This window comes from Clytia hemisphaerica, unplaced genomic scaffold (genome assembly GCF_902728285.1).
Source record: "Clytia hemisphaerica strain Z4C2 unplaced genomic scaffold, Clytia hemisphaerica genome assembly, whole genome shotgun sequence".
NCBI lineage: Eukaryota > Metazoa > Cnidaria > Hydrozoa > Leptothecata > Clytiidae > Clytia > Clytia hemisphaerica.
The window spans coordinates 476513-487302 of NW_027103879.1; the positions used below are offsets into that span (position 1 = coordinate 476513).

Sequence of the window (10790 nt, forward strand, 5' to 3'; positions counted from 1 at the left end):
TTCAAGAATTTTCTGAAATTTCTACCCTTACAGTGCATCTTTAGTTTTTCCGACCCTTACAGTGCATTTTAAACATATTGGAAAAGGTACCCTTAGGACCTGCACATACCCGTCGGTCCTTTTGCCCAGCTGCCCCCCCGGGCATAAGACCCTCTTAATCAACAAAAACTTTACATAATGTTGGGGAAATTCCCAAAAGACAGCCTTACGAACGATTCTCCGTAAGGTCTTAAGTAAAATGCGAGAAGAAATGCGAGATCAGCAAGTTTTATTGAAAGATATATTTTCTTCGTTTTATGTAATCAAATCCTTTTTCAACAGCAACACGCTAACACGGATTGTCCATACGTCGAAATAACGTGTCGTTTTATGGGATGTGACGTACGCTTCTTACGTAAAGCGAAAAAACAACACGAACAAAATTGTCCGATGAAAGAGATAAACTGCGTGTACTGTCAAATGGCTTTTAAAGAAAGTGATGAACAGGTAAAATTGCTTTGCTCTAAATATTACAATACAAAGCAACAATGGCAGTAATCTTGGATAAATTCCGAACTAATCATGCAAGCACAACTAGCAAACGTAAAAAAGATCCGATGAAACCAATTTCAGTTTCAATCATAAGTCCCAGAAAAATTCTAGAAAACCTGATACAGTAAGAAACGATATAATCTGCATAAGTGATCCTGAGAATGTCAATATGATTGAAAGCTACGCGAGTCTTTCTGTCCTCATAGGTTAACATGTCATACAAAGCTAAACTTTCATGTTTATGGTCAATAGACGAGATGGATAATATAGATGTTTAAATCCCCCGTTAACGTGTTTATCAGAATCATCAAAAGCGTGAGATCTGTAGAACTTTACTGGGAAAAACAATAAATTCGGCACATAGGAGAGAAACTCACGTAGTCCTCTGAGCTTTACACACTATCATTTGTGTTTTAAAAAGCTGGTAAAAACCCATGCCATTTTTTGATAGAACAATATATACTATTGTTTGAAAAAAATTCTAAAATCTGGATAGAAAAGTACAAACTTTCGGGGAAGAGCTTTCACTCCAAATCATTATCGTTTTTGAATGGTAAATTAAATGTGTTTATAATCCGTGATGTCATAAATCTAATAATGAAGAGATTTTCCATCTTAAATTCTAGAATCATTATCGACAATGTTTGAAATATCCAACGAAATGTCCAAATCAAGGATGCGAAATAGTCTTTCCAAAGAATGAGGTATGTAAACCTAGGCTGTCAGCACCCTATACTTGTTTTGTTATAAACGATGTGAATCGACCTCAAAAACCACGTCTGCTTAGCTTAGTTTTTTTTTTAGTTTTGAGTGGAAACCAAAGCTTGATGTAATTTTTTTAGAAAATAGCTCGGAAAATAGGTCACAATTTTCTAAATTTTTCTTTCAGGTTTCTGGTCATCAAAACACAGAATGTCTTTTTCAGACAATTAAATGTGAATTTGAAAATTTTGGTTGCAATGTTCAGGTATTAACTTTTTTATCTGGTAAATCCAAAGCACTGAGGTCCCCGTCATACGGGGACCGTCGTGGACGTTATCATATATATTTCGCAGTGATGTAGAGATGGACTCTGTTAATCAAATTATAGACCCAAATAGACGAATTTTTTCTAAAGTAACTTTTACGTACATATGAATTATCATTGTTTTGATCATCTTTTTTTTTCAGCTTCTTCGAAAAGACTATGCCGATCACAAAGCAACGAACAGTCAACACCATCTCCGATTTGTCCTCCAAAAATATAACGAATCGAAAGAAGAGTTAAACTCGATAAAAAATGAGTTATACACGACCAATATTAAACTCGCGAATAACGAGACAGAGTTATATATCGCTAAAAACGAGTTAACTTCATTGAAAGAAGAGTTGAAAGACAGAGATCTACATTTTCAAATCGTGCGAGATGAATCGAATGAGACCAAAAAGGGAATCGGCGTTTTGGAGGTAGAACTACGGAAATCAAGGAATGAATTTTTGGAATCAAGGAAAGAAAACGCGAAAACACTCGAACTCTTCCAAAGGGTTTCGAACACAGTTCAATTATACAGCCTTAATTTGAAATCATGTGAAGGTCTTTTTTATTCAATTATTGAAAATGTTTTTGAAGAAGAGGGATTTATGCAAGTCGAGCCAATAAAAGCCGATGACAAAGTCTATAATTTTGACGGTTTCAACGAATTAAAAAAACTTTTCCCGAAATCAAATTTACCTGTTTACAAAAAGCGAATGGACAATTTGTTCAAGAAAATGGAAAAAGGGAAACTTTATTTCCATCAACAAAACATTTTCGTCAAACTTTCACCATTTCGCGACAGTAGTAAACAACTTTACGTCTGCCATGACACAGGCATCAACAATTTTCGAAATGATCCACGCACCGTCTTCTTCAACGACAACTTTGCGTTGTGGGCTGGTCGATCATCTTCTTATGATCTTTTCATGCAAATCACGAATTTCAATGTAGAGAATTCTGAACTCTTCATCGTCAGTCGTAAAAACCAACAAGAACTTTCGTTGCAGTATTATGGCAACAACGACATCAATTGGAAGGATTTCGTAAACGAGAAGAATGAACTTATGTTCTATTTGAAGAAGAACTTTTGATGATTTTTGGTTTACACTCTTTTGATCTGCTTTTCCGCTTGAGATAGATATTTTCTCAAAAAAAAGATTCTTTTCCAATGTGATTCCATAAAGGAATAGAACGAGAACATTGCAGAAAAAAATGAAAATGAAACACTTGAAAATTTCGATGGAATAGGAAGAATCCAAAGTTTCATTTGTTTGGGAAGAGACTTTCTGGTACCATTCGAATTGATTCAAAACGATATTTAAATTTTTTAATTTAAAAGATTGCTACAATTTGTGCAATGGAATATTTTCATAGGTATCTACTTTACAGTTTTTTAAATAAATAGAAATATTTTTGTACATGAAAACAGAAAAATAAAATGATAAAAAATATTTCCTACGTCTCACGATAATTCATACAGGTTTTCAAACCACGTGCGATAAGACATTTGTAAAACCACCCTTGATTTTCCGAGACCGAAAAATAATAATACGAATGCTATGAAAATTTGCATGAAAATCACTCATTGCTAAAAAGGAGGAGAATATAATTGTTACAAAATGCTAGAAAACTGAGCAAACCTTAAATTTTGAACGGACAAATATTTTTCTAACGATTTGCCGGTTTATGACAATAAACTGAATTTGAATTGCCTAAAAAGTTGTTAGAGAAAATAATAAAATTTTGAATTACTTGAGTTAAACAAACAGTAACAAAACATTCGAAACTCAAATCCAATGAAACGACGTTGCCATCAAAATGAAGAAGTTCCATTGAGCTGAACGCAAATGTTTCCGCCATTTTGTTGCTGGTTGTCAAGGGAGACGATGATCAATCCAGTGAACGAGGAGTTGGCGACGGTCAGTGTGAACGTCACTGGAACACGGATGTAACTTTTCGGTCTGAAAAGATTAAAAAATATCGATAATTAAAAATAACCTTCTATATTATAATAAGCTTAAATCCAAACTCTCCCATTCTCGCTTGAAGCATTTTCGCTAGCGATTTTTAAGCACCTGACAATTATTTTTCGCGCCTTTTCTGTATTGATCTTTCAATTGGTCAAATTTTTAGCCTTAATGACCCTTTAAGTGCTGCGCAGACCTGACTGAATGATGGAAAGGTGTCCAGTGGTAAAAATTCAACTCAATTCGCTAAAGGACAGAATAAAGTGAAACAGGGCCAAATTTGGAGGTTCTTGGATCTGGATCACTCGTTGACCTGGGCATTACAGGAGACATTTACACATTTTTAAAGCTATTTAAAGTCTTTCAAAGTCACCCTCGAATGTCTACGCATGATGGCTATAGATTATATATAATAGATTAAAAATGGCAGTTTCGATTCGATTAGCTTTCAAAATAACAATTGATGACTTAGAATTTCCTACCTAACCTCGGCACACTTTTCAGCCAAAGCACGACATCTAACCCTTCGGGCTTTATAAATCATTTTTTAACAAATTGGTGAAAGTTTGTAAAATTTTTGACAACACTGGCTATATAAATGCTGGTTAGTCATGATTAGCAAAGTCAGACCAATACGAAATTTATGATAGAGATGATAGGCTTGACCCACTTAAATAGGAACTTGTTTTGCGCTAGCCAGACCGATAAAAGCTAGAGGAACAAAAAATGTCTACTAACTTGAGAAAGAGTTTGGTGTGTTTTTCGACCACAGAGAAAGGAGAATGGAACCCACTTAATCGAATCTAAAACAGAGAAGAATAAAGGATTTGAATAGAAAAGTTAGAAGATATTTCAGCTGACAAGAATCCAGAAAATAATACACGATTTGAACAAAAAAGTAACAAAGATATGATCGAAAACATGTTAGCAGGAATGAAATCGGTGTCAAGCTGTAAACAACAAGGACCACTAAAATCCATCAAGATTTCAGAAAATAATTTGTTCAGAATTTCTAACAACAGTAGTCTAGTTTAAAAAAAGATAAGTTTTTCAATTAACCAACAACGAGCAATATTTTTGCCATATCGCTTAAAAAAAGATAAATCTTAATTTTCGTAGGAATGTTTGTAGGAATTTGGGGAAAGAAATTCCATGGTAACTCACTCTTGTCACTTCTGTCCCATCATTACACAATCGAAATTTCATTTCTTTCGTCTTGCCAACTTTCGTTGCAGGGAATTCCACGACATCATCTTTGAGGAAAATGTTTCCCAAACGATCTGACGTTACCATGGCAGCAACACTTGTTTGCGGTGTTTTTGGAGGCCTGTAGAAAATGAATAACAGTAGTTTTAGTAAAGTTTTTCAGATCTAAACGTAAAATAGACTTTACACTAGAAATTATCCGAGGTTTTTCAATATTGTCATAATTGTCAAATTTCGAGGTGGAAATGTTGATTTCGAATCCGGCTAAAAGTGTAGAATTTTGAACATAAAATTGAAACTTTAATTTCCAAATTAGTTCATCTGGTTGGAGGGGAGTAGAATAGATTGAGAAATTTTTCAATTAAGTTTGGCGTCCACATATTTGGCTAACCCATGATCAGTTTTGGGGAAAATTTGGTCCCAACCGAAGGTACCCCCAAAACAAGGCAATGGTTGCAGACTGACCAGACAACATAACAATAAAAGAGAGGAAATAACCAATGAAAAATAAACAGTTAAATATGATAAATCCTAAATATGATGAAACCTAAATTAAATAAGCGACTATATACAACTATCTAGCCACTGGCAGTTCTATTGATATTCTTACTTGCCAATAACCTATAGTACCATTAGAAATGAAGCAGTTACAGAAAAAGAATAACACACACAAAAAAAAACTAACTTGTCCCTGCATCACGCGACCAAAGCACTGAGCGTTGTGCCCGGGAGGTATTAGGGTTGGGAGCTGACGCGGGGGGTGCCGCCCGACTTTCGAACTATGGACCCTTACCGGGACTAAAAAGGAGAAAACAAAGGAACATTTTGGGAATTTTAGACCCTTAGCGGGACTAATTTGACCAATTTTGACACAATTTCGATCTTTCAGGGGGTAAAAAGTTGAAATTTTCCTATTTTTCCGACCCTTACCGGGACTGAAATTTGATTTTCCGACCCTTAGCGGGACTTTGGAAGTCCAAAAAAGGTACCCTTAAGGGCAGCACATACCGTACCCTCTATTTGCCTAAGTACCCCCCCCCCGGGGCGTTGTGAGAGGTAGTAACAAAAAACTTGCCCTGTACCACGTGAGCATATCAACTACCTGTTATAGTTTATTAGAAAAATAACTCAGCCTGCGATATAATACAAACTATGATGATCTTGCAGCTCTCCAGCCCACCATATTGAAGACTGAAACCCAAAACTATCTGTGAAACGGTACCCCTGAAATTCCCTTAAAATTTCAATTAGATAAATTCAGTCTAAAGTAATTCTGTAACGAAACAAAGAATGTAACTAAACTATAAAGCTTAGAAAAATCCCTAGGAAACGATAAAACCTACATCACACAATGAGGGGGGGGGGTACTAGGGTTGGTGAATGAGGGGTATGTGCGGACGGGACCTCCGAAAACCGACCCTTAGAGAGACCAAATTTTAGTGAAAAAGTGACCCTTACAGAGACTTTTTCGAAAAATTTTCTCTGATTTTCTAAAATTTCCTACCCTTAGTGAGACTTTTTTGTAATTTTTTCTCTCAAAATCAATTTTTTTTTTCTAAAAATCGTGCTTTTTCCCACCCTTAGAGAGACTAATTTGAAATTTCCTGATTTTTGTAACCCTTAGAGAGACTTTGAAAGGTGAAAAACCCCACCCTTTATAGTCCGCACACATACCCAGCACCTATTTTTGCCTAAGTACCCCCCCCCCCACGGGACACTCACACATCGATCTCAGAGTCGCTTTTAGGGTTGAAACCAGGTCGCCGTCGAGGTAAGCAGACGGCTGTCGAAGTTTCTGAGAGAACCGAACCGCTGTTCGAAATTTCCTCAAAGAAGTGACTCCTCTTTTAAAGTAGGATCCGACCTGAGACATTTTTAGAGTTGAAACCAGACCGCCGTCAAGGTTTCTGAGAGAACCGAACCACCATTTGAAATTTCACAGTATAGATTATGATATTTTTGCGCAGGTAACTCGCCTGCAGGGAGATTTTTCCCTGCAATGCAGGTTCGGGCGGCCTGATTGGCCAGCTTTCGCTTCGGTAAGTGTATTACCAAAGACTTATAACCAAAACAAGACGTCTAACCATTGTTTCACCTTAAGGCCGGTCTCCACTTGCGCGCGCTGCAATCGTACTTTTTGGCTTCAATCCTTTTTGCTTGGAAAAAAGATTACGTCATAAAAATGTAGCGCGCGCACGAAAAAAAAGTTGAACACATTTGAACTTTTTTTTCAAGCGCGCGATCGTTACGTCATATCGCACCAATGGAGTTGCTTCATTTTTCTTTTGACCAAATCTACAGGGTTTCCGCATAATTAGTGAACGAAAACAATCAATTTTGCCGCGTCAGCAATAAAAACAATTGTTTTGCCGAGTCAGCAAAAATAATCAATATTACTAATTTCTCAGAATTTTCGTCGAAATTTTCAAAATGGCTGAACAGAAAAACTTTGATTAGAAAATTGGAAACTCTGACTTCGTTCTAATCTAAATGAATGTGAAAATGTTTTACTGGCAATTAAATCATCTTCGTAACAGAAAGATATAAATTGAAGTTTTATGATATGGGCTCCTCTCCTCAAGTGCTAAAGGAAACCCGACAGCCTGATATATCAACATCAAACTGCCTTCATATCTAACAGTTGATTGTCAACAACTATTGGAAACCAGAAAGATGTACTCAAAGATGATCAAATGATGAGCTTCAAAGACTTTAGGACACTTTTAAACTTTTGAGGACGACCTGGCCTACAGTACCAAAAGACAGACGAGTTAAAGAACTAATATGTTGTGAATGTTTACAATTTATTATGGCTGATCACTTTTCTACTTAACTTTGGTGTTTGCAAAACTTGCAGATATATGAAACTCTAAAAAGGCTGATTTCATAAATGGTGGAATGATTAACCCAATCTTATTGAATTCATACTCTTGACATTCAATTAAATTGATTGGAAACTTGAGAATATTTTTGGTATTTTGAATGACATAGTATAGTACATATATACAAGATGTTGATTGACTATTTTAATATACCTATATGTGTTAATATCGATATTGGAATGAAGAAATAATAATCATGGTAGTAGACACTCAACTAGAGGGAATCGTGATATTTTACGATGGACTTGAATGACATACAAACATTTTTAAACTCTATTTTACTAAAACTATATCTACGATATAAAACTGTACTTTTGGGTACCTAATAAGACAATTAAAAAGAAACACCAATTACTCCAAATTTGAGTTTAAGGCTGAACCTATGTGGAAACACTTGGAGAAGCCATTCTTTTTTAGTGAAAAATTAAAGAAAGAAAAAAAAAAAAGAAAAAGAAAATTACAGTAAAGCAAGATTCAAGAAAGAAGACAAATACAAATGCAATCAACCTGCATTCTTGGGAGTGTGAAGTTCATTCTGGGTAAATACTGTCGGCCCATTAACACAGTACCAACCGGGGTTGCGATCAACCCGCACTCTTCAGGAGTGGTAAGTTCATCTGGGTTAAATACTGTTGGCCCATTAAACACAGTACTAACCGGGGCTGCGATCAACCCGCACTCTTCAGGAGTGGTGAGTTCATCTGGGTAAATACTGTTGGCCCATTAAACACAGTACTAACCGGGGCTGCGATCAACCCGCACTCTTTGGGAGTGACAAGTTCAATGTGTAATGGCTGACTTGCTAAACTGTCCAATATGTGATGCAGATGCCGAAGGCTCGTCAATTGCGTGTGATGATTGCAACATGTGGTATCATCGTGAATGCTTGGACATGAGCATTAACACATTCAATAACTTTGTAAATGATGAATCAATGTCATGGACATGTCAAAATTGTGATTTTCAGAGTGATTCCAACAGTTCGAACACAACATTGGATACTCCCAAAACACCCAACAACAGCAAACCACATGTAAGAACCAAAACAGCAGAAAGATTGACTCTTGCAGTTTGCAACTTCCAAGGTATCATGAACAAACGCACAGACCTCGAAAACTTTCTCCATAACCACAAAATTGATGTTCTAATGGGCTCAGAATCGCACCTTACAATGAGAAAAGAAACATCCGAGATAGTGCCTGATAAATATACAGCAACACGCAAAGACCGACCTGACGGCAAAGGTGGTGTGATCATAATTTATAAAGAGGAACTAATTATTGATGAAATAAAACACGAAACCGCAGAAATTGTTTCCTTGAAAGTACAAACTCTTGATAAACCTATGATAATTTGTGCATGTTACCGCTCAATGTACAACACAGACATCCAAAATAATCAATTAATATCAGAAATCGAGCAAATATGTAAAAAATACAAGAACAATCCCATATGGATAGGAGGAGACTTTAACCTTCCAGATATTGATTGGTTGAATAGCAGCATCACAAGCCATCAATATCCAAAAGCACTGAACGAAAACTTTCTAGAAACTTTTGAGACATGTGCATTGAAGCAGCTGGTAGATTTTCCTACACGCTTAGAAAACACACTTGACCTACTACTAACAAATCGACATGGTCTTCTCAACACATGTACACCTACTATGGGTTTTGGAGACCACGACACTGGAATCCTTGCTGACACATTCTGCTGCCCTAAACGTCATAAACCAGTGAAACGAATTATCAATTGTTGGAACAGAGCAGATATTGAAGCCTTGAAATCAGACATGAAAAAGAACTTGACTACTGCCTGCCAAAACCACACAATTGACACGCCAATCAACGACCTCTGGAATGATATTAAGACAGTAATGCTGAACACTCAAACACATGAACATGTACCAACCAAAATAACCTCGCAACGCTTTTCTCAACCTTGGTTCACCCACGAATGTAAAAGAGCAGCTCGAATGAAAAAACGTAGGTACAGACGTTATAAATCTACTAAAGACCCAAAAGATTGGAAGAGGTTTCAAGAATGTTCACGTATGGCAAGTAAACTATACAACAAAGCAAAAAGTATCTTTATCAAGAATTCTGTTGGTGGAGACAAGAAAAAGCTTTTTAAATATATAAAATCAAAGCGTAGAGACATTGTCGGAGTCACACCATTAGTCGACGAGAACGGCCATCTTCAATCGGACGATAAAGTCATAGCTGAGATACTGAATAAACAATACTGTAGCGTTTTTTCAAAAGATGATGGCAAATCACCCACCATCAACGACAAAGAAGGTTGCCAAATCAACCAAATCATCATAACAAGGAACGGTATTGTAAAACTCCTCAACAATCTTGGCCCAACAAAAGCAAGCGGACCAGACAATGTTGCATCACGACTACTAAAAGAATGCTCGGAACAAGTTGCAGATGCTTACGTTCTGCTGTTTAATGCATCATTGAAACAATCATCAGTACCAAACGACTGGAAACAGGCTCGTATAACACCCATACACAAAGGTAACAACAAATCTAAATCAAAAGCAGAAAACTACCGACAGTGAGTCTCACTTCCATTTCGTGTAAACTCCTAGAGCATGTTCTACATAGTCATATTATAAATCACCTGGAGGAACAGAAAATACTATCCAACAATCAGCATGGTTTCCGTAAGAACCGCTCATGCGAAACCCAACTCCTAACCACTGTAAACGACTTTGCTAAGGCCTTAAACAATGGTGAACAGGTAGATGCAATACTTCTCGACTTCAGCAAAGCATTTGACAAAGTATGTCATCGTAAATTACTACTAAAACTTCAACATTACGGAGTCAATGGAAAAATCCTTGCTTGGATTAAAGATTTTCTGTCAGGAAGATCACAGAACGTTGTTGTAAGAGGCACAATTTCTGAAAGCTCCCCAGTTACATCAGGGGTTCCCCAAGGAACTGTTTTAGGGCCCCTTCTCGTTTACATCAATGACATGCCTCTAACGGTAGAGTCGTCACTTCCACTCTTTGCAGATGATTCTCTACTGTACAGAATTATAAAACAGCTAGCAGACAGTCATGTGCTCCAAAATGACTTAAACAACTTAGTTCACTGGGAAAATAACTGGTCAATGGAATTTCATCCCGATAAATGCAAACTTATCCGTATCACAAACACTCAGGTAAGTTATGGC

General features: G+C 36.7%; 1 protein-coding gene and 1 long non-coding RNA gene across 2 annotated transcripts; one reads left to right on the forward strand and one right to left on the reverse strand.

Moving 5' to 3' along the window:
• Window positions 1-326: 326 nt before the first annotated feature.
• LOC136808447 (uncharacterized) lies at window positions 327-1494 on the forward strand. The gene is made up of 3 exons (XR_010846888.1): window positions 327-486; window positions 1158-1235; window positions 1421-1494. It is a non-coding gene; the product is annotated as an uncharacterized lncRNA (long non-coding RNA).
• A 1850-nt stretch (window positions 1495-3344) lies between these two features.
• Window positions 3345-6592, reverse strand: LOC136808458 (centrosomal protein of 192 kDa-like). Its single transcript, XM_067064991.1, has 5 exons — window positions 6584-6592; window positions 5330-5340; window positions 4678-4840; window positions 4252-4316; window positions 3345-3507 (listed from the first exon to the last, which is right to left on the reverse strand). Exons 1-5 carry the CDS (start codon window positions 6590-6592, stop codon window positions 3360-3362), a joined length of 396 nt encoding a protein of 131 aa, XP_066921092.1. The 3' UTR covers window positions 3345-3359.
• Between the last annotated feature and the right edge of the window lie 4198 nt (window positions 6593-10790).

What these genes read in the sequence shown, in the direction of transcription:
- LOC136808458 (XM_067064991.1), bottom strand. An exon ending in ATGGGACAGAAGTGACAAGA is followed by an intron (nt 4,317 to 4,677) that starts GTGAGTTACCAT and finishes TCTCTGTTTTAG; the next exon opens with ATTCGATTAAGTGGGTTCCA. An exon ending in CACACCAAACTCTTTCTCAA is followed by an intron (nt 3,508 to 4,251) that starts GTTAGTAGACAT and finishes TAATCTTTTCAG; the next exon opens with ACCGAAAAGTTACATCCGTG.